The 24,709-nt window shown below is 35.0% G+C and overlaps 1 protein-coding gene across 1 annotated transcript in view; it reads right to left on the bottom strand.

Annotated features, from left to right (window-relative positions):
• Nucleotides 1-24,709, bottom strand: part of CEP44 (centrosomal protein 44) — a 37,289-nt gene that overhangs the window by 3,147 nt on the left and 9,433 nt on the right. Inside the window, exons 2-9 of the mRNA XM_025386067.1 lie at nt 21,564-21,657; nt 20,749-20,887; nt 17,735-17,882; nt 16,079-16,225; nt 15,560-15,682; nt 11,043-11,213; nt 4,473-4,679; nt 3,662-3,737 (exon numbers count right to left, since the gene is read on the bottom strand). Coding sequence (XP_025241852.1) covers nt 3,662-3,737; nt 4,473-4,679; nt 11,043-11,213; nt 15,560-15,682; nt 16,079-16,225; nt 17,735-17,882; nt 20,749-20,837 — 961 coding nt within the window. The 5' untranslated portion in view covers nt 20,838-20,887; nt 21,564-21,657. The remainder of the gene's footprint in view (nt 1-3,661; nt 3,738-4,472; nt 4,680-11,042; nt 11,214-15,559; nt 15,683-16,078; nt 16,226-17,734; nt 17,883-20,748; nt 20,888-21,563; nt 21,658-24,709) is intronic.

Genomic DNA, 24,709 nt, shown 5'->3' with positions numbered 1-24,709 from the left:
TGTGCCTCATGGTGGGAGAAAGCTGGCATTTGGCAGGCTGGCAAGCTATTCATAGTTATTCCTATAGAGGATTCCAGAGGTTACAGAGTAGACCATTACAGAACACCAGCTCTATTTAATAGCCAGATCAGTTAAGTGCATATTAATTTCTGTAATTTTTATTATTGCTTTCTTGAACCTTTAGTAAAGCCTTACTTGTTTAAACATTAATAGTTTCTTAGCTATGCTATAGGGGATTGAGAAAAGAATTGGTAACTGAGTTCAGGTTGGAAAGGAATGGGGAAAGGCAATGGCCACTGACACAAGGACCCTGACACCAGTTGTTATGTACTTCAGTAGTGACTGCTAAGAAGTCTCTGTAAAGAAAGGGATTCTTCTACTTCTAAGGGTATGGGACATGAGATCTTCTAGCCAACTCTTACCACGTAATAATTAATCTTTCATTGCCATCTTTGGAGGCTCATCACCTATTCACTAAGGAAATAGTAGGGTTCTTTACCATTTAATAATTTGTAAGCCAATATTTCTAAATCAAGGACCAATGTATGTATCCAACTTATTTGTAGATATTTTGTCTTAAGGGTTTCATACATAATTTATTATATTCAAAAGTGAACTCATTATTTCTCCCAAACCTTCTCCTCCTCCTGAACTTTTTATTTTATGAAAGAGTAACAATCATCTACCCAATCACATGAGCTAAACACAAGTAGTCAGTCTTAACTTCCTTACTCTCCTTCACTTTTTGTATCTATCAGGAATCAAGGCATATCAATTTTAACATCTAAATTTCTCCCAAATAAATTACCTGCTCTTTATCCTCACTATCATTGCCTTAGTAGAGACCCTCATTATTATTCTGAAATAATGACTACTAAAATACTCTTCAAATTATCCTTGCCTATCTTACTTTCCTAACAAATCACTGTTCTGCTTTGATGATAACCTTTGTGAAACGCAAACCTCAGAATATTAGCCTTGCTGAAAATCTTTCTACGACTCTGGGATAAACCCCATGACTTGATCTTTCTACTCTTCTGCTTCAGCTTCCTTCAGGTGCTCACATGTACCCTTCCTTCTAGTCACACAGGAACAAACCACACTCTTCTGTGGTGCCACACCTTTCTTAATATTTTTTTCCTCTGAGGAGAAAAAGGCACAAAACAAAGCAAAACAAACAAGCAAACAAAAAAGGAGCACTAACAGTTGGTGTCCTGTCTGGTAACTAACACCTAAGCTACTGTACCCTCTAGTGAACATAAATAATTTCACGAAAAATAACACCACATGAGGTCACTCATTGGCATAATTAAACAACACGCCCAAAACCATTATTCATGTCCAAACATAGACAAAACAAGGGCACCATGTAACCACATAAATGACCGGATATAGCCCCCCCTTGCCTCATAAGAGTACTTATTTTATGCTAAAAATTTCATTCTTACCATCAATCATCAAATTGCTCCTGCTCCCTGACAGCACCCATAGGCTTTGCTTCCTCAAACCCTCTCCAAAATTATCCAACACAAGTCCAATCCTTAAAAGCCTCTGCTAATTCACTCTTACCAAGACATTAAGGTGCCTTACAATTCCCCATGGAACACTGTATTCCTGATAAAGTCAAAACAAATCTGGAACCTCACAAAAACTATTCCTGATTTAATACGATTCTAAACCCAGAGTGATAAATTATTGCTGTCTGCATCCAAATGAAATCAAATCCTATTCCCAAGTAGCATGTATAAGGTATAATGTGTAAGTCTTTATAAACTTGGGTCTTTTAATTAATGTAGATCAGATCATAAACTCTATGAGACCAGGTATTTACCCTAATCATAATCTGTAATCCATTGCAGATAGTGGCCTGTTAATTACTTTCAGTCCTGGCACAGTTGCTGAAATTTAGCTATGTGAGCCTGGACATGGTAACTCACACCTGTAATCCCAGTACTTTGAGAAGCAGAGACAGGAGGATTGCTTGAGCCCAGGAGTTCAAGACCAGCCTGAGCAACATAGCAAGACCTCGTTTTATTAAAAACAATAAATAAATAAATAAAAATTATCCAGGTGTAGAGGCATGTACCTGTAGTCCCAGCCACTCAGGAGGCTGAGGCAGGAGGATCACTTTAGGCCAAAGAGTTAACGTCTAGGAGACTGCAGTGAGCTATGATTGCACCACTGCACTCCAGCCTGAGCAACAGAGTAAGACCACCCTTATCTCAAAAAAAACCTAGCCATGTGTTTTCTAAATAGGTTAAAGGTATATTCTATAATCATGTCATTAAAAAAAAAAATAAGCCTGAGCATGCAAAATCAAACTTGCAAAAGGCAATGTTTTGCAAATCACAAGCATTCAATATTTTTTCAGTGAATAAATATTTAAACTCTACTATATGCAAATACTGGTGATAAAAGCACAGATACACTTTCTGTGTGCTAGACAGGCAGACCATAAGATAAAGTTTTTGCTCTCAAGGATCTTATACTCAAGTGTTAACATTTGTTGAATAGATATATGAATGGATAAATAAAACAGGCAACATTTTACCAAATCTGAAATCTGCAGTCTATAATAAATTTAGTTGCCTTAAATAGCATCTCAAATAATTATATTTAATAACCTAATCACTGAAATTGTTCTTTGTGCAATGATATTGATATGTGTTCCAAATATGCAGTGGTTAAGAAAAAACTTCAGATCAGTTGCCTGGATTCAAATTTGATCTACCATTCAATAACTGTGTGACCTTTGTCATAGTTACTTAATTTTGCTGTACTTCAGTTTCCGCAACTGTAAAATATAAAAACAGTACTTATCTTGCACGGTTACTTCAGGAATTAAATGAATTAATATAGTAGTTAGAATAGTGCCAGGCACACTGTTAGTGCTAGAATATATATTGTTATTTTGTTGTTACACATATAGTAAAGCTGAAAGATTTTATAATGTTAACGATCCAGATATTAAAAATTTAACTTGATGAATTCTCAATTGGACAAAACATCTCTTCTATGGATATGATTTAATCATAAACACGGCACAAAATTTAGATCTGTCTTTTAAAAATATATAAGAATCAAAAAAAACAAAGCTGTCACTGCAAAACAGAAATCTTACCCTTGCTGCTCAGTCACACTGAGCAAAATATCATTAGCCTAGTAAAGTTATGTGACCAGGAAAAGACCTGTTCTAATATCAGATCTTTCCCATTTTATCATTATCAGTGAACCATTCACATGGAAGAGGTTTGCAATACTTTATAGGTTACTGACAAATGTGTTTTCTTCTCTTACATATTATTATTTACATATGAGAAAGCTACTACCTACCTAAGCTTAAATTTAAAAACTTGGAGGTCAATTTTAAAATTCTAGAACACTTGATTATTCTAGAATGATTAAAACAGTAAAATATCTCTAAACATTTTCAATTTTGTACACTGAAATTTATTTACCCACTGTGTTATGTAAAATAAGTAGGCTGGCTTCATAAGCAATTCTTGGCTTTAGTAGTCTATAGGTTCATTATTTTCTTTGTTCTAGGAGCTTTGTAATTTCTAAACAATGAAGCTTAAGAATATTAAAATTACCAAATACCTATAACAATCATTTTTCTGAAAACTCATCATACCAATTCTCATAATGTTTACAAACTTACGAGGATTCAGAAGGTCCATGTTGCTACAAGAAGCGCAGTCTTCATTAATTTCATTAAACTCTACATATTCATCATTCTGGAATAACACAGTTAAATATTTAGAATGAAATAAAAAGGAAAACCCTCTCATTTTATATTCTTACTACTGAGCATAAAATATAAAGGTAGCATGATAAATGTTTAAATATTTTTAATTTTTTATTAAAGCAATGCATATACTATATATTCCTACATATAAGAAATGTTTTAAATATGGAAGCAGATAGCAAGCTTCTTGAATCTATCAACTTCACTTTTTAGGAAGGAAAGACAGACCAGAAATCGAAATCCTGAGTAAAAGAAACAAATTTCTCAGATTTGATAAGGCAATGATAAATTTGGTAACTATTCTATGAAATTCACAATGATTGAAGTAAATGAGTGAAAAAAAGACAGGAAGAGTTATCAATATCTTCTGTATCTTTTCCACCCTACGAAAATAGGTCATTTGTACTATTAAAAGATACAAAATAATTCTAAGCTTTTCATAATATCTATCATATTCTTATCTCATTTTAAGTTCTTCAAGCATCATTAACATCTGTAAAAGCTCAACTTACAAGTTTTTCAGATCGTCTTATTCAATGAAGAGAGAAACAACAGCCACAACACCATTCAGGCTATATTTAAACAGGACTTCATTCTAACTAGACATTTTCTCATTATTCAAATATTCTCATATTTAGCATTTCCAAAAAAATACACACACAACAATCAAAAAATTACTTTGTTATATCTGAGATATTTTATAAATGTTAAAAGAAGAAAATACCTTTTTAGACAAAAGTATTTCTGTTTCAAGAAGAGTGACACGACTGAGCAGATTAGTCCAGGTGTTTTCATCTACCATCACATTTCCTTTCATTTTTTGTTCTAAACAGTCTAACCTTTTCTCTATCAAAGTCAGCTCCTTAAGCTTTTCTTGGCATTCAGCAAGCATAGTCTGTAGTGCAGTAATCTCAGGATTAACATTTATATCCTAAAAAGATTAGAGAGATTAAAAATAAAATTAAACAAACTAAAATTTCTTTAAAATTGATGTTTCCCACTTCCACAGTGTTATCTCAATAGTTAGGAGAGACGGTCCTGCTTGAGAGTTAAAAGGTTTATCTCTGGAGGGAGACTACTTGGCCACTTAAACTAGTTCTGAGACTTATGATCTTGATGCCTCCATTTCCTCATTAAAAAAAAAAGAGAGAGAGATAAAAGAAGTATCTACTTCATATGATTCTTCTGATAATGAGTTAATTTGCATGATTCTTTTGATACCAGCTAGTAAAATAAAACTATTATTAACTAGCTTATTGAAACAACACCTAGCACAAAGCTAAGAGGAAATGACTAAAAACAACACTTAGTGCACTGAGATTATTCGGTTTGCAATGTAACAGGAAGTACGTCCAATGGCCATCTGGTAGTTTTTGTTAAGTGCCAACTGTATATTGATATACTGAGATATATAGAAGTCACAAAACATAGAAACATAGAAAAAGAAGTTTTAGCAGAAACAATAGACATCAGACATATTGGTGTCTGTGGCAATTAAGAGTAATAGAAATGTTTATTATTATTATTATTATTATTATTATTACACTTTAAGTTCTAGGGGACCTGTGCACAATGTGAAGGTTTGTTACATATGTATCCATGTGCCATGTGGGTGTGCTGCACTCATTAACTCCTCATTTACATTAAGTATATCTCCTAATGCTATCCCTCCCCGCTACCCCCACCTCATGACAGGCCCTGGTGTGTGATGTTCCCCTTCCTGTGTCCAAGTGTTCTCATTGTTCAATTCCCATCTATGAGTGAGAACATGCGGTGTTCGGTTTTTGTCCTGCTGATAGTTTGCTGAGAATGATGATTTCCAGCTTCATCCATGTCCCTACGAAGAACATGAGCTCATCTTTTTTATGGCTGTATAGTATTTCATGGTGTATATGTGCCACATTTTCTTAATCCAGGCTATCATTGATGGACATTTGGGTTGGTTCCAAGTCTTTGCTATTGTGAATAGTGCCAAAATAAACATATGTGAGCATGCGTCTTTATAGTAGCATGATTTATAATCCTTTGGGTATTTACCCAGTAACGGCATGGCTGGGTCAAATGGTATTTCTAGTACTAGATCCTTGAGGAATCGCCACACTGTCTTTCACAATGGTTGAACTAGTTTACAGTCCCACCAACCATGTAAAAGAGTTCCTATTTCTCCATATCCTCTCCAGCACCTGTTGTTTCCTGACTTTTTAATGACTGCCATTCTAACTGGTGTGAGATGGTATCTCATTGTGGTTTTGATTTGCATTTCTCTGATGGCGAGTGATGATGAGCATTTTTTCATGTGTCTGTTAGCTGCATAAATGTGTTCTTTTGAGAAGTGTCTGTCCATATCCTTTGCCCACTTTCTGATGGGGTTGTTTGATTTTTTCTTGTAAATTTAAGTTCTTTGTAGATTATGGATATTAGCCCTTTGTCAGATAGGTAGATTGTAAAACTTTTCTCCCATTCTGTAGGTTGCCTGTTCACTCTGATGGTAGTTTCTTTTGCTATTCAGAAGCTCTTTAGTTTAATTAGATCCCATTTGTCAATTCTGGCTTTTGTTGCCATTGCTTTTGGTGTTTTAGACATGAAGTCCTTGCCCATGCCTATGTCCTAAATGATATTGCCTAGGTTTTCTTCTAGGGTTTTTATAGTTTTAGATCTAACATGTAAGTCTTTAATCCATCTTGAATTAATTTTTTATAAAGTATAAGGAAGGGATTCAGTTTCAGCTTTCTACATATGGCTAGCCAGTTTTCCCAGCACCATTTATTAAATAGGGAATCCTTTCCCCATTTCTTATTTTTGTCACGTTTCTCAAAGATCAGATGGTTGTGGATGTGTAGTATTATTTCTGAGAGCTCTGTTCTGTTCCATTGGTCTATATCACTGTTTTGGTACCAGTACCATGCTGTTTTGGTTACTGTAGCCTTGTAGTATAGTTTGAAGTTAGCTAGCATGATGCCTCCAGCTTTCTTTTGGCTTAGGATTGTCTTGGCAATGCGGGGTCTTTTTTGGTTCCATATGAACTTTAGTTTTTTCCAATTCGGTAAAGAAAGTCATTGGTAGCTTAATGGGGATGGCACTGAATCTATAAATTACCTTGGGCAGTGTGGCCATTTTCACAATATTGATTCTTCCTATCCTTGAGCATGGAATGTTCTTCCATTTGTTTGTGTCCTCTTTCATTTCGTTGAGCAGTGGTTTGCAGTTCTCCTTGAAGAGGTCCTTCACATCCCTTGTAAGTTGGATTCCTAGGTATTTCATTCTCTTTGAAGCAATTGTGAATGGGAGTTCACTCATGATTTGGCTCTCTGTTTGTCTGTTATTGGTGTATAGGAATGCTTGTGATTTTTGTACATTGCTTTTCTATCCGGAGACTTTGCTGAAGTTTCTTATCAGCTTAAGGAGATTTTGGGCTGAGACAATGGGGTTTTCTAAATATACAATCATGTCATCTGCAAACAGGGACAATTTGAATTCCTCTTTTCCTAACTGAATACCCTTTCTTTCTTTCTCCTGTATGACTGCCCTGGCCAGAACTTCCAACAGTATGTTGACTAGGAGTGGTGAGAGAGGGCATCCCTGTCTTGTGCCAGTTTTCAAAGGGAATGGTTCCAGTTTTTGCTCATTCAGTATATTGGCTGTGGGTTTGTCATAAATAGCTCTTATTATTTTGAGATATGTCCCATCAATACTGAATTTATTGAGAGTTTTTAGCATGAAGGGTTGTTGAATTTTGTTGAAGCTTTTTCTGTATCTATTGAGATAATCATGTGGTTTTTGTCTTTGGTTCTGTTTATAGGATGGATTATGTTTATTGATTTGCATATGTGGAACCAGCCTTGCAGCCCAGGGATGAAGCCCACTTGATCATGGTGGATATAAGCTTTTTGATGGGCTGCTGTATTCAGTTTCCCAGTATTTTATCGAGGATTTTTGCATCAATGTTCATCAGGGACATTGGTCTAAAATTCTCTTTTTTTGTTGTGTCTCTGCCAGGCTTTGGTATTAGGATGATGCTGGCCTCATAAAATGAGTTCGGGAGGATTCCCTCTTTTTCTATTGATTGGAATAGTTTCAGAAGGAATGGTACCAGCTCCTCTTGGTACCTCTGGTAGAATTCGGCTGTGAATCCGTCTGGTCCTGGACTTTTTTTAGTTGGTAGGCTATTAATTATTGCCTCAATTTCAGAGCCTGTTATTGGTCAATTCAGGGATCTGAGACGAAGCTTCCAGAGGAACGATCAGGCAGCAACATTTGCTGTTCTGCAATATTCGTTGTTCTGCAGCCTCTGCTGCTGATACCCAGGCAAACAGGGTCTAGAGTGGACTCACAGCAAACTCCAACAGACCTGCAGCTGAAGGTCCTGACTGTTAGAAGGAAAACTAACTAATAGAAAGGACATCCAGACCAAAACCCCATCTGTATGTCACCATCATCAAAGACCAAAGGTAGATAAAACCACAAAGACAGGGAGAAATCAGAGGAGAAAAGCTGAAAATTCTAAAAATCAGAGCACCTGTTCTCCTCCAAAGGAACGCAGCTCCTCGCCAGTAATGGAACAAAGCTGGATGGAGAATGACTTTGACAAGTTGAGAGAAGAAGGCTTCAGACAATCAGACTTATCAGAGCTAAAGGCAGATGTTCAAACCCATCGCAAAGAAGCTAAAAACCTTCAAAAAAGATTTGACAAATGGCTAACTAGAATAACCACTGTATAGAAGTCCTTAAATGACCTGACGGAGCTGAAAACCACGGCACGAGAACTACGTGATGCATGCACAAGATTCAGTAGCTGATTCGATCAACTGGAAGAAAGGGTATCAGTGGTTGAAGAGCAAATGAATGAAATGAAGTGAGAAGAGAAATTCAGAGAAAAAAGAGTAAAAAGAAATGAACAAAGCCTCCAAGAAATATGGGACTATGTGAAAAGACGAAATCTAGGTCTGATTGGTGTACCTGAAAAGTGATGGGGAGAATGGAATCAAGTTGGAAAACACTCTTCAGGATATCATCCAGGAGAACTTGCCCAATCTAGCAAGGCAGGCCAATATTCAAATTCAGGAAATACAGAGAAAGCCACAAAGATACTCCTTGAGAAGAGCAACTCCAAGACACGTAATTGCCAGATTCACCAAAGTTGAAATGAAGGAAAAAATGTTAAGGGCAGCCAGAGAGAAAGGTCAGTTAACCCACAAAGGGAAACCCATCAGACTAACAGCGGATATCTCGGCAGAAACTCTACAAGCCAGAAGAGAGTGGAGGCTAATATTCAACATTCTTAAAGAAAAGAATTTTCAACCCAGAATTTCATATCCAGCTAAACTAAGCTTCATAAGTGAAGAAGAAATAAAATCCTTTACAGATAAGCAAATGCTGAGAGATTTTGTCACCACCCGGCCTGCCTTAAAAGAGCTCCTGAAGGAAGCACTAAACATGGAAAGGAACAACTGGTAGCAGCCACTGCAAAAACATGCCAAATTGTAAAGACCCTCGATGCTAGGAAGAAACTGCATCAACTAATGAGCAAAACAACCAGCTAACATCATAATGACAGGATCAAATTCACACATAACAATATTAACCTTAAATGTAAACAGGCTAAATGCTCCAATTAAAAGACACAGACTGGCAAACTGGATAAAGAGTCAAGACCCATCAGTCTGCTGTATTCAGGAGACCCATCTCACATGCAGAGACACACATAGGCTCAAAATAAAGGATAGAGGAAGATCTACCAAGCAACTGGAAAACAAAAAGCAGGGGTTGCAATCCTAGTCTCTGATAAAACAGACCTTAAACCAACAAAGATTAAAAGAGACAAAGAAGGCCATTACATAATGGTAAAGGAATCAATTCAACAAGAAGAGCTAACTATCCTAAATATATATGCACCTAATACAGGAGCACCCAGATTCATAAAGCAAGTCCTTAGAGACCTACAAAGAGACTCAGAATCCTACACAATAATAATGGGAGACTTTAACAACCCACTGTCAACATTAGACAGATCAATGAGACAGAAAGTTAACAAGGATATCCAGGAATTGAACTCAACTCTGCACCAAGCGGAACTGATAGAAACCTACAGAACTCTCCACACCAAATCAACAGAATATACATTCTTCTCAGCACCACATTGCACTTATTCCAACATTGACCACACAGTTGGAAGTAAAGCACTCCTCAGCAAACGTAAAAGAACAGAAATTAGAACAAACTGTCTCTCAGACCACAGTGCAATCAAACTAGAACTCAGGATTAAGAAACTCACTCAAAACCACTCAACTACATGGAAATTGAACAACCTGCTCCTGAATGACTACTGGGTACATAATGAAATGAAGGCAGAAATAAAGATGTTCTTTGAAACCAATGAGAACAAAGACACACCATACCAGAATCTCTGGGACACATTTAAAGCAGTGTGTAGAGGGAAATTTATAGCACTAAATGCCCACAAGAGAAAGCGGGAAAGATCTAAAATTGACACCTTAACATAATAATTAAAAGAACTAGAGAAGCAAGAGCAAACACATTCAAAGCTAGCAGAAGGCAAGAAATAATTAAGATCAGAGCAGAACTGAAGGAGACAGAGACACAAAAAAGCCTTCAAAAAAATCAATGAATCCAGGAGCTGGTTTTTTGAAAAGATCAACAAAATTGATACTAGTCTTGCTAGTGAGCAAGACTAATAAAGAAGAAAAGAGAGAAGAATCAAATAGATGCAATAAAAAATGATAAAGGGAGTACCACCACTGATCCCACAGAAATACAAACTACCATCAGAGAATACTATAAACACCTCTATGCAAATAAACTAGAAAATCTAGAAGAAATGGATAAATTCCTGGACACATACACCCTCCCAAGACTAAATCTAGATATGGTTTTTTAAGAGAGACAGAAAATAACAGCAAGGAGCCAGAAAGGAAAATGAATACATAATAAAGCGCCAATCTTTTTCATTCAACAATAAAGAAAATAGGTGGTAGAGAACCTCCACTATGCAAAGTAGTGTATCTCTATGTCTCACTAAACTGTAGGTTCCAAGTACCATATCTCATTCTACTTTGCATTATCCCAATACTTAGCCCAGCACCCTACACATACGCAGCAAATATTTGTTGAACTATTTTAGTAAGACTTATTGATACTTAAGTAATCGTAACATAGGTGAAATGTCATGATTAATAATTCAAAAGGCTAGAAATATTCCAAAGTTTAGAGGCTGAAATAATTACATATATTTAAGTAAAAAATACTGGCATCTATTTAAAAAGTCCAAAATTGTTACCTGTTGCTCAGCCTTGATTTCAGGAACCTTTACTTCAGGCATCTTTATTTCAGTAGCATTTAAGTCAGATACATCAACTGCTTCATTAACATCTGTTATTGGACTTAATGTATCCTCAGAAATTTCAACATTATCTTCATTATACAAGTGACGAATCACCACAGCTTTCTTCTGCATAGAGAAAAATATGTAAGAAACACTTCAATGTTTTCCTCCCACAATTATTCGTTTTTAAGTTCAGGGGTACATGTGCAGGTTTGTTACACAAGTAAATGTGTCATGGGAGTTTGATGTGCAGATTATTTCATCACCCAGGTATTAAGCCTAGTACCCACTGGTTATTTTTCCTGAACCTCCTCCTACCCTCCACCCTCTGAAAGGCTCCAATGTGTGTTGTTTCCCTCTATGTGTCCATGGGTTCTCATCACTTAGCTCCCACTTACAAGTGAGAGCAAGTGGTATTTGGTTTTCTGTTTCTGCATTAGTATGCTAAGGATAAGGGCCTCCAGCTCCATCTATGTCCCTGCAAAGGACATGATCCCATTATTTTTTATGGCTACAGAGTATTCCATAGTGTATATGTATCACATCTTCTTTATCTGCTCTATGATTGGTGGGCATTTAGGTTGATTCCATGTCTTTCCTATTGTGAATAGTGCTGCAATGAACATATGTACGCATGTGTCTTTACAACAGAACAATACATATTCCCTTAAGTATATACCAAGTAATGGGACTGTTGGGTCAAATGGTATTTCTGTCTTTAGGTCTTTGAGGAATTGCCACATTGTCTTCCACAGTGGTTGAACTAACTTACACTCCCACCAACCGTGTATAAGCATTCCCTTTTTTTCCACAACCTCATCAGCATCTGTTATTTTTTGACTTTTTAATAATAGTCATTCTGAGAAGCATGAGATGGTATCTCATTGTGGTTATGATTTGCATTTTTCTAATAATCAATGATGTTGTGTTTTTTTCATATGATTATTGGCTGCATGTATGCCTTCTTTTGAAAAGTAGATGTTCATATCCTTTGTCCACTTTTTAATTAGACTGTTTTTTTCTTGTAAATTTAAGTTCTTTATATATGCCAGATATTAGGCCTTTGTCAGATATAAGTTTGCAAAAATTTTCTCCCACTCTGGAGGGTGTCTGTTTACTTTGCTGATAGTTTCTTTTGCAGTGTAGAAGCTCTTTAGTTCAATCAGATCCCATTTGGCAATTTTTGCTTTTGTTGGAATTGCCTTTGGCGTCTTTGTCATGAAATCATTGCCCACGCCTATGTCCTGAATGGTACTGCCTGGGTTGTCTTCCAGGGTTTATAGTTTTGGGTTTTACATTTAAGTCTTTAATTCATCTTGAGTTGATTTTTGTATATGGTGTAAGGAAAGGGTCTAGTTTCAATCTTCTGCATATGGCCACCCAGTTATCACAGCACCATTTACTGACTAGGGAATCCTTTCACCATTGCTTCATCAGGTTTGTTGAAGATCAGATAGTTGCAGATGTGTGGTCTTATTTCTGGGTTCTCTATTCTCTTCCATTTGTCTATGTATCTGTTCTGGTACTAGTACCATGAGGTTTTGGTTACTGTAGCCCTGTAATACAGTTTGAAGTTGGGTAGCATGATCCCTCCACCTTTGTTCTTTCTCCTTAGGATTGCCTTTGCTATTTGGGTCTTTTTTGGTTTCATATAAATTTTAAAGTAGTTTTCTGTAGTTCTCTGAAGAATGTCAACGGTAGTTTAAGGGGAGCGGCATTGAATCTATAAATTGCTTTGGGCAGTATGGTCATTTTAACAATATTGATTCTTCCCATCCATGAGCATGGAATGTTTTTCCATTTGTTTGTGTCTCTGATTTCTCTGAGCAATAGTTTTCTCTGATTTCCATTTGTTTGTGTCTCTGAAATCTCTGATTTCTCTGAGCAATAGTTTGTAGTTTTTCTTGTAGTGATCTTTCGCCTCCCTTGTTAGCTAGATTCCTAGGTATTTTATTCTTTTTGTGGCAATTTTGAATGGGAGTTTGCTTGTGATTTGGTTCTCAGCTTGACTGTTGTTGGTGTATAAGAATGCTAGCAATTTTTGCACATTGATTTTGTATCTCGAGACTTTGCTGAAGTTGCTTATCAGCTTAAGAAGCTTTTGGGCTGAGAAGATCCTCCTACAATTATTTTAAACATACACACAGTAATTTTCCAAAAGGAACACCAACAGTTAAAGAATAAAAAAAAGTTTAAATTATCACATATAATGTATATATCAAAATATTACCATTACTAGTATTACCAATAATTTATGTGTGATGATAAAATTGGGGTTATGTCTTTTAAAACAATTCTTCCATTTTAGGACAAGCACTGAAATATTTATTAAATTATGTCTGAGATTTGTTTTAAAATAAAGACAAAACAAGATGAGCAAAGAGTTGATAAACTGTTGAAACTGGATGATGGGTACGTTTGTAAATGTTTGAAATGTTCCATAATACAAAGTTATTTTTAAAAAAGATTGCCAAATAATTCACTTCAAATAATCAAAATAAAGCCTGGCTCTATGAGTAGGGCTCATTACAATTTTTCTATTAAACAAACTGCAATTTATTAGACCTTCAGCTAACAATTCAAACCTAATAATGACAACGAAAAAGTCCTGACAAAAAAAGCATTAGGTCACACTATGCATTTACCTAGAAATCCTCTACCTGCTTCCTATTCTACAGTTTGCATACACACTACAAAAACATATGTGATTCAGAAGCACAAACAGCATACTATATAAGGCACCGGGAGAGGAGACAATTTGCTTTAATATTGACTCAACTTTTGCTTGTAAACAAAGAAATGTACTTGTAGACTCTTTTCTAAATCTGAGAACTTTTAATACTTATTCGAATTTCTGACAAAGATCTGATACAAATTTGAATAGATAAAGAAAACTGTGCTTTAAGAAAATTAAAAATAAGTCTAATGTTTTGAAGTTTACATTTTTCTTGGCTAGGACAATTTAGACTGTCCCCTCAACTCTCATACTGAAATAGAAGATTGAAAAGTACATTATATCAACTAATAGTTAATAAGTGCTCACAGTGTACCTAATACTGTGCTAAGCAAAATGAAGGCACAAAAAATCAGTATTAAAAAAATCCCTGTTTATATATGTTCCTTCTAGTTGGGGAAGAATACAAGATATGCCATTTAACAGTTAGAAAATAATAAATAAAACTAACAAGAGTTAGACGAGTTGGAGATGCAAGTGTACAAAAACTACATGCATTTATTCAAAAATCTCAGCTCTGTATCAGTCTTTATATTGTCCTCATTACCTAGAGCAAAACAGGCACATTAAAAAGAAGTGGCATAAGAACCTTTTCTTATAATAAAATTTCAGTTTTTTAAGGTACAAAGGAATAAATATATATTTTTTTTGAGATGGAGTCTCGCTCTGTCACCCAGGCTGGACTGCTGTAGTATGATCTTGGCTCACTGGAACCTCCGCCTCCAGGGTTCAAGTGATTCTCCTGCCTCAGCCTCTTGCGTAGCTGGGGTTACAGGCACTTGTCACCACGCCCAGCTAATTTTTGTAATTTTAGTAGAAACGGGGTTTTGCCATGTTGGCCAGGCTGGTCTCGAACTCCTGACCTTAGGTGATCCACCCGCCTTGGCCTCCCAAAGTGCTAGGATTACAGGAGTGAGCTACTGCACCAGGCCCATGTATAAATTTTTAAAATAGATTCTGTTTACATAACTCATCTGTTTTGGATTAGGGCAGAAATAATACTCTAGATTATACTTCAGTCAGAAAGTATTCACATCCTTTACTTAATTACACCATTGATAATTCATCTGATATTCTATCATTCAATCAGAAAGAGTTTTCTCCAGATGGAAAACAGCTGAAAATATAATATAAAACAATATTTTAGCTTAAATCTCCCTTTGTGATAGATACACTGGAGCTCTAAATGCGTTAGATTCAATTTGCCACAGCTGCTCAAAGCAGATAACGGCAGAAAAATTATCTTTCAAGAAAAAGAACATATTCAAAATATTAACTGAAAACCAGTTAATACGTGTAGGGACTACCAATCATTGGATAATGCATACTTGGTTACAGAAATATAATGTACATAAATGAATCATTATAAGCTATCACTACTGCTAATGTAGGCTCTTCATATGTTCCCATGTTTTAGGAAGACCAGAACAAAATTAAGAGCAAATGTAGACAACTGCATAAGATATCTTCCTAAATCACTACTCTTCTGTTTAGGAAATCAGGCAGAATTAGAAATTAGAAATACAAAGAGAACACCTATTTAATTTTATATTTCTATCCTACTGTTATAACTTCAGGAATACTGCCCAAAAACATTTGGCATCCACTGTTAAAAATCCCTACACTCCAATATCTAACTAGAATGTTTCATCAGGTGCCAATCAGAACAGTGAAAACTGTATATTGGATTAATTAGATAACTCTTAAACAATATGATATTTTCTTTGTGGTTGCATACCTTTCCTGAAGTCACAAATCTGCCACTGGTATCAACGCCAACAGCCTCTGCAGATATTTTCTCATTGCTCAAAGAAGGTTCTGACTTGCCAGAACTGATTTTCTTTCTTTGTTGTGATGGAATCTAAAAAAAAAGGTATCAGTCAAAATAACAAATTTTGTGTGAAAGCATAATTATATATTAAAATTCCATTAACATTTAAATTTTCATATATGAAATATAACTGACAAATAATGAGACTATAATGAGACTACATGACTTTTAAAAACTAAGAAATAATGAAAATGCATTATGTTTGAACTATTAGTTTAACACTAGGAGTTCCCAGTCACAGGTGTATAAAACAAGAGAGTACTATTTAAAATAAACATCAAGCTTTATAAGGTTACTCAAATCTTTGAATAATACGGTAATTACACTATAAAATAATCTGCTGTCTAGGGTACTGATTTTATGTGTTAAAATACTGAGCCATCTATTAATATCATACATCAGCATTAAAATCTATTCAAAAATTACCTTCTGAAGACTACTTAATTCCTTGTGCTTTTTCATCACACAATTCAAAATATCACAAACAATCTGGATTTTCCATTCTGCAAACCCACATTGGATAAACTGCTTTTTTGTCAAAATTGGTTTATAATTAAATTGATCACGAAGGAGCTGCAGAGGAAACAGACTCTTGTAATAATTGGGAGCAATTTATTTCTAAAATTCCAAATGATAATGCCCACCTGGTCAGGGGAATAATGGCCACCTTTGAGAGGACAAGGAAAACCAAGCCATTAACTAAAGAGTACTAAAGTAATTTATAGGGCTGGTGTAAGTCACGATCCAGTAAGACAGGTATCAGGTGGAAAACAGGTAGCAAAGGATATGCTAGAGAACAGATGGCTGTCCAGAGAGATGGAAAAATATAGTCAATCATCAAAAAGTTTAAATATCTTCATAGACATTAGAAAAACTCCTTAGTTCACCAGAAGACCACACCAGAATCAGAAACTATAGTTCTATTTGTTTATAACTCTTCCACTATGTGATTTCTGGATAAGTCAGTGGGCCTTTTGGTCTCAAGTTTTCATTTGTAAAATGAAAAAAAAAAAAACCACTAGATCAGTAGTTTCCTAAATCTACTCTGTGGAGCTCTAGAATTTCTTAAAAGTGCCTCTTAGCTTCCATGGATGTTTTCTGGGATGAAAAGCAAGAAAGAGAAAGATTAAACAGAGACTACATATAAAAACTCCCATTTCACTGACTGCAACTCTGCTTTTTTTAAAAGACTATTTGAGGTTGGGTGCAGTGGCTCGCGCCTGTAATCCCAGCACTTTGGGAGGCCACGGTGGGCAAAGCACAAGGTCAGGAGATTGAGACCATCCTGGCCAACATGGTGAAACCCAGTCTTTACTAAAGTACAAAAAATTAGCCAGGTGTGGCAGTGCACACCTGTAGTCCCAGCTACTCAGGAGGCTGAGGCAGGGGAATTGCTTGAACCCAGGAGGCGGGGCTTGCAGTGAGCCTAGATCGTGACACTGTACTCCAGCTTGGCAACAGAGCAAGACTCCATCTCAAAAAGAAAAAAAGACTACATTTGATAAGTGGGTTTTATCATTAAAAACTAACTTTAATACAAACCACAGTACTTAAGCAAAAATTAATGATAAAAGCAGGGTTTTAAAAAAAAATCAAATACAAGATGAAATTCAATATACACATAGTACAGGTATAAATACTAGGGTAGATACAATATAAGACATGCTCTCAGACCTCAAAGAATATATTGGTTAAAAAAAAAAAAGAATATGTCAGTAATAGTTCCCTCTTACAAACAACTAAATTAACATATAATTATAAAAAACTATACACTTTATTGAATATAATTACATTATTCCCTAATTTCTGCCAGTATACCAAATTTTACTAAAATTTGATTAAAAAGGGCAAACAATAGCCAACAACAAATAACTACCAGTTGCTGTATTTATTAGAATAGATAACATTCAAAAAGCAAACATGAATTGCATTTTGATTTCAATAGGGACTACATTTAAATGAGATAAATACAAATGAAAATATCCTGTCAACTGTATATGCTGCATATATTTAAGAAGTTATGACTAAAACATTAATTTTTAAAAATCATTCAATAATTATTGTTTCATAAACTCAAAATACCTTATAGACAGCATCTATAAAGCGCAAGTCATTTTTTGCTATGAGCTCTACATTGGATTCCATTATAAGTTCTGTTACATAAGGTGAGTATGAGGTAAAAGAATAGCTGATGATGGGTAAAGATGCTGCCGGGTCTCCCTTTATCAAACTGTTAGGAAAAAAAGAAAAATATTCTTAATAAGCATTTAATAAGCATAATTTCATAAAGTTGGATAATCAAGAAAATACTAGAAATGTTTATAATAATTTCAAACTTAACACTACAGCTATAATAATTAGGTGATACATGAGACCTTCTAGATTCCATTCCCCATTCTAAACCAGTGTAACCAGACTACTATGAAATACCACTGTTCATCTGCTCAAAAAACTTACTCTAGGTCTCTAGTACCAACTATTTACCATTGATTTTCCATAGCTTAGTCTTATGTGATCTACTCCATTTTCTACTACTAATAAAAGCAATGTACCATCTTACAATATTGAAGTACACTTTATGGTTTTGCAAACACTTGTTCTATTACCTCCTTTGCTCTCTACCACAAACTTCCAAAGGTAAAGATTACGAATTCTAAGTTACAGATGAGGAAGATGGGGTGGGAAAAAGCATGAACTGTGGCTTGGCTGAGCAGTCTATTACTTTTCACTTACTGCTCGTTCTAAATCTTACATTATTACCTATGCTAATTCCTCCAGTCTAGAAAGGTATCCCACTCTTCTTTGCTTATCCAATTGTTATTTATTTTTTATGCATCATTCATCAAATCTCAAGCTTCCCATGAAGCTTTCAACTTTCTGATCTACACTGATCTCTCCGAGAAAGACTCCCAGGCTACTCAGTATTTGCTGTGTCACTATCTGTCTGGTAGTGTTTCCTGTCTTCTTATTTTCTCAATGTGAAGTATCTTCACCGATTTTCCCACAACAAAGCACAGGAGATATTTGTTCAATTTGCCAGTTACATTTCTTCAATTGCAGTATTTTGTACTTATATAAAACATAAATGTTTTCCAAATAATTCAAGATGTTCACATAAATATCCCCATCTCCACCCAAATTTTTAGTAACACAGAGAACAAATACATGATGATAACACTGCATTTTGTTTTTCTGGACAAATATGAGTTGTTTCTTTTATGTTTCTTTAAAATACTATAATATTTCACCTAATCAGAAAACTGCTCTGGCAACCTTGTCTACCTGAAACACAGTCCAAAAACAGGAAGTGAAAAAAAAATACCTTTGAACAGCAAAATCTGTCCATTTTATGCAAACTATACATAGATGACAGCCAGGCCCATATTTAACACTTCTTATGTTAAACAATTTCAAAAACCTTGGTTGTCTAGTTCCTAAGGACTTAGCATATTAGAAACAGTAAGAAAAACAGATATTAGAAACTGGCATACCAACACAAAAAACAGCAAGTGGCCAGAAAACATCACAAATGTGAAAAAGTAGAAAAAAGAATAAAAATGAGGGGCGTGTTGTGTGTGTACTTACATGTGTGTGGCAGGGAGACTAGCAATCTGAGTGTCTCCGTGGAAGAAGCAAGTAGCATTCCAAATCTCAATAGACCCTGCAGATTTCAGTATGTTATACAATAATCTAAAAATTATTGCTCTTAAGGATGCTTTTGGGTAATAAGAAAATTAAATGTTTAAAACTGTATTTCGAAAACAAGATAATATTGGTGTATTTTAGAATTATTCCTGTTTAAAATGTCTTTTAAAATGTTGACACTTAAAGTGGCAAGGGGAAAACTTGGCTACTCAAACTGGTTAAACCCCTGCCAGTTCTGGATGGTCAGGATTTTTATGTTTTGAGGAACGAAGATGATTCTTACATACATGGATTACATCTGTTTCATATCTTCTGCCACTCACATATAATGCCTATAGTAACAGCAATTAGATCTAACTTTCTCCTTACTCTCCTCTCTATCCTTTCACTTTCAGTCTTCTCTTGACAGCCCCTACCTCTCCCTAGCGTAACCTCAAGAGTTATTAGAATATCCATTCTTATATGGATATCCATTCTTATATGTAAAGCCCATTACTGAAGGATTCTACTTAGTAGTTGGTTTAACCATGTTTCACTCTACTCTTGAACATCTAACTTGGACTTGTCCCTGGACACTCATTCATTCAATAAATGTCTAATCAACTCCTAATACGTGCCATGCATAATTCTAGATGGGAGGATTCAACAGTGAAAACAAAAACCAAAGTCCAAGACTTCAGCTTACATTCTAGTAAGCTGAAGGGAAACATTTAACCAATCCATCAATTAATCAATGATAAAAGGTTAAGGGTAAGTGTTATGAAGAAACAAAAGTGTGAAGGGATACAGAATGACTGCAGTACCGTATTAGATAGGCATGAATATAGGAAAATGTATGTTGCCATATTCTAAAAACGTTAAGTCATAGTTGCAAAATGGGAGCTAAAGTGAAAGGTTCAAAGTGGGGTCTGTTGAATAGGAGAGCTTAAGAGCAATCTTCAGGTTGCCATACACAAAAAAATCTACTAACTAGAATATTCCGTATGAAAGGAACACTTGCCTTAAATGTATAAAATTTTTCCTCCATAAAAGAATAAACAAATAAATGACAAGAAAAGACTGACAAGAAATGGCAACAATCTCTTCTTACTCTGGATATATTTAACTGTAAGAAATATCATCCAACTGAATGTGAGAGAGTGGTAGGTAATACAATTAATGAAACCTATTATACTTCTATGAGTTTAAAAGTTGTACAGAGATTATACCTTACACAGATAAACACTGTGCTTCTAAACAGTTTTAAATCTTTTAAGTTGGAATTCTTCATTTGTTCATACTCAGAAATAAACTCCTATAATTCCCTGTTTTATCAAATATTTTAATCATTTCAAGGTAGATTTAAATAGGATCCAGGTAAAATCTGATTTTTCTTAGGTAGTCCCCCATGTTAAATATTATCTCAAATCACTAGCAAGAAAAATACAATTAAGTTTGATATTATAGCTTACCCTACACAGTCCACCTCTTCAGGATAATTTAGCAAGCGGAGCACTTGTTCTAGGTTCCGTAAGCTTCTTTTTAAGTCACCTGTTGCCATTATGTAACATCGGATTCAGCTCTAACTCTTGAAATAGTCTAATTTTTCACCTAAAACCAGAAATCCATGAAATATTGGTTAAGTCTCTGTATTTTTGAAGCTTCTTGATTCTATTTTGTTCATATCTTACCCTACCTCTTTTTCCCCCATCTTCTTCTCTACTATTCAAGGTCTACTTTGTAACTACTGTAAGTTCCTGAAAATAGGGTGTCTCCCCTACCCTCCTACAAGTTTTTCTTCCAAAAAGTAAGTGCCTTATATTCCTCTTATTATAAGTATCTTATAAGACACTTGCCCAAATAGCTTTTTTTTTTTAAGCATAAAGCACCGTTTAAGACACATCAACTTGGAATAACATCCATCAGTGACTCTTTTGGATGCTTATAGAGGCTACATAACACAATCAATAAAAAATGGAGACAAATACATTCAGCACAGATTTAATCAGAGTCACAGAGCTCTGATCTCACACAGTTGCCAAAAAGATACCTTTCCTAAAAACTAAAAATACATTTTAAAAATGCAGGGTTCACTTGGATAAATATGACAGATTAAATGCATGTTACCTTCCTTTCCATTTTCTAAAGACCACTAAAATGAAAGTAAATAATTTAAAATCACATATACCCACCAAGACAAAAAGAACTTCAGGAGATTTCACATGACAAAAACAGGTATCAACAAAATTTTGGAAAATGAAAAGCAAATGAATAAGAGACAACCAACCTAGCAGAGCAGAGACAGGCCAATCCCATCTGCCTATTTAGGAGGAAACCAACTGAAGCAAGATAGGTTCACAAATCAGGTGCACTTGATGCTTCTGAAAGACAAAGGGGGCTGAAATAAGAATGATTATTTGAAAGTCTACATAAGAAGCAGCCTACCCTAGAATTTATTTTCCCTCCTGTCTCCTATTCCTACACACATAACTTGCTCAGCAAGGCAACTATCTCTCACCTTCCCTGGAAAGAGAAAAGAGCTTTACATTCTAAAGAAATTGAATCAAAGAGGCACCAAATTTGGAAACATCAGGCAAGGCAAACAATATGGAATGAAATGTTCGAAGGGAGAAAGAATTATTAATGAACACACACACACACACACAGAGTAATAAAGTTTCTTCCTATATCTCGGCCAGAAGAAGCTGTGAGACTTATATCCTCCGTGACAACAGACTATCAAGTTCTATGCTAGAGAAGGTGGATGGACCTAGAGAAAAAGTATCATCACATTTCTGACATTTGAAGAAAACCTCCATTGAAAAGGGCAGGGTCTTGCCCAATAAACCTGTAGCAAACTCACTCATTGATAAGTCCTAGCTAGGCACCTTTTTTTCTTAGATTCTCACGTTTAAAACTGAATATATGCCCAAAGGTCAATAACTATTAGAGGGAAGCTTTCAGTATGAAAAGTATATATAAATACCTTTAACAAAATAAGCAGAGAAGAAAAATTGGTGGAAATAGAGATAATACAGAGAAAAAAATTCAAAATGAAGCTTTCCATTCTCAATGATGAGATTAGAAAAAAAAATTAAAACCTAAAACAAGAATAGAAGGATATAAAAAATATTTAAAAAATATTAAGCCTGTGAGAATGCAAAATGAGCCAGAGATTGTTAAAGTGGACCAAAAATAAGATCTAACTACATGTCGTCTGTAAGAAATCCATTTCATATATAAGATTAAAAGTAAATGGATAGGGAAAAATATATCATGTTAATATTAATTAAAAGAAAGCAGGAACAGTTATATTAATCTCAGACAGCAGACTTTATAATAAGGAAAGTTATTAGGGATAAAGGGGCATTACATAAAGATAAACGACTTAATTCTCCCAAAAATATAACAATCTTTAATATACATGGACCTGACAGCACAATGTCAAGATATATGAAACAAAAACTGACAGAACCACAAGGAGAAATATACAAACCCCTATTTTAGTTGGAGACTTCAACACTCCTCTATCAGAGATAGATCCAGCAGGCAAAAAATAAAATAAAATAATAATAATAATAATAAAGTCAGTAAGGACAAACAATATCATCTATCAACTGGATATAACGAATATTTATAGACTACTTCATCAAACAACAATAGAATACATATCCTTCTCAATTTCACATGGAACATCCAAGATAGACTACCTTTGTGGTCATAAGGCATATCTTATCACATTTTTAAAAAGTAGAAGTCATACAATGTCTGCTTTTAGATCACAACGAATTTAAATAGAAATCAACAATAGAATTTAAAATGATGGCAAAAATAAAAATTTAAATAAGACAAGTTTGAGGAGATAATCATAGTTACACATTGGACGAAAAGATACAAAAGTGGAATAGAAATTATAAGAAAAGTAGAGGACCAAACCAAAAGGTTCAACATCTCATGAACAAGAGAAAATGAGGGAGGAAATTGTGAAATAATACAAAAACACCTCTCAAGACAGAATGTCATGATTTTCTAGGTTGAAAGAACACAATGAGTGATCAACACAAGAAGTGAAACAAAACTCACAGCAAGATATGTCACTGTGACATTTCATAACGTAAAAGAAAAGCTTTGTAAAACATCCAACAAGGCAAGAAAAGATCACATATGAAGAATATCAAAATAGTATCAAATTTTCAATAGCAATGTTAGAAGCTAAAGGATAAAGCAACATTATCTTCAAAATCCTGAGAGGAATTACTTATAATCTTGAATTCTACACTCAATCAAGGTATCAAATATCACACCCAGCAATGTACTCTAGGTATGCAGGGCCTTAGGACAACATTCTAAAAATCAATGTAAGCCATACGAGCAGGTCAAAGAAGGCAAATCATGTATTATCAATGATGTAGAAAAAGTACTTGAAAAAAATCTAACACCCACCCATAATAAAAACTCTCAGCAAACTAGGAATAGAGGGAAACTTTCTCAACTTAAATTGGGAAAATACCTAGAATTCTGAAACAAACAATACAATTAAAAAATAGGCAAAATATGTTAACAGATATTTCAGTAAAGAGGACATATGGATTGTAAATAATATGAAAAGTGGCTCAAAATCATTTATCAGTAGAGATTTGCAAATTAAACCAAAATACCACTACACGCCTATTAGAATGGCCATAAAGTCTACAAAAAAACCAACAGCTAACACCACACTTAAGGCTGAGAAACTGTATACTTCGCCCAAAGACTGCGAATAACACAAGGATGTCCTATCTCACCACTCCTATTCAACAGTGTTCCAGAAGTCCTAGCTAGTGAAATGAGGCAAGCAAAGGAAATCAAATACCTTAGGAAGAAAGGAATAAAGTGGTCTTCATTTGCAAAAGACATGATTGTTTATGTAGGAAACGCTACAGAATCAACAAAATCCCCTAGAACTAAAAAGTGAGTATAGCAAAGTCATATAAGGTTAATACACAAAAGTCAAATGTTTCCCTATATATTGGCAATAAATGATTAGAATGAAATACAAAACTAAAAACACCATTATCATAGCACAAAAAACACTTTTAAGTCTAAAAAAATATGTACATGATCTGTATGTCACAAACTACAATACTATGAAAGAAATCAAAGCAGGTTTTAGCTAGCAGAGGATAGTGGAACAGGACCTCCCCAGCCCCTGTCCTTCACAGAAGCACCAATTTAGCAACCATCTGTATATAAAAGTGCTCTGAAGGGTGCAAGTAGGAGGGTGTGACATCCTTCTGGAGCCCAAGACTGATAGAAGCCATTTTGAGAAGGCAGAATCGTGCCCCGGTAGCTGGCATGTGACTACAGATCTGGCTCCAAACCCAGCAGCAGCCTTATCAGCATGTGGGCTTCAACCCACCTGTCCAAGGTCTCAAAGGAAGACTTGTTTGTCTG

This window comes from Theropithecus gelada, chromosome 5 (assembly GCF_003255815.1).
Source record: "Theropithecus gelada isolate Dixy chromosome 5, Tgel_1.0, whole genome shotgun sequence".
Classification (NCBI taxonomy): Eukaryota; Metazoa; Chordata; class Mammalia; order Primates; family Cercopithecidae; genus Theropithecus; species Theropithecus gelada.
The sequence above is the reverse complement of the archived record's forward strand: the minus strand, read 5'-3'. Positions and strand labels throughout refer to the sequence as shown.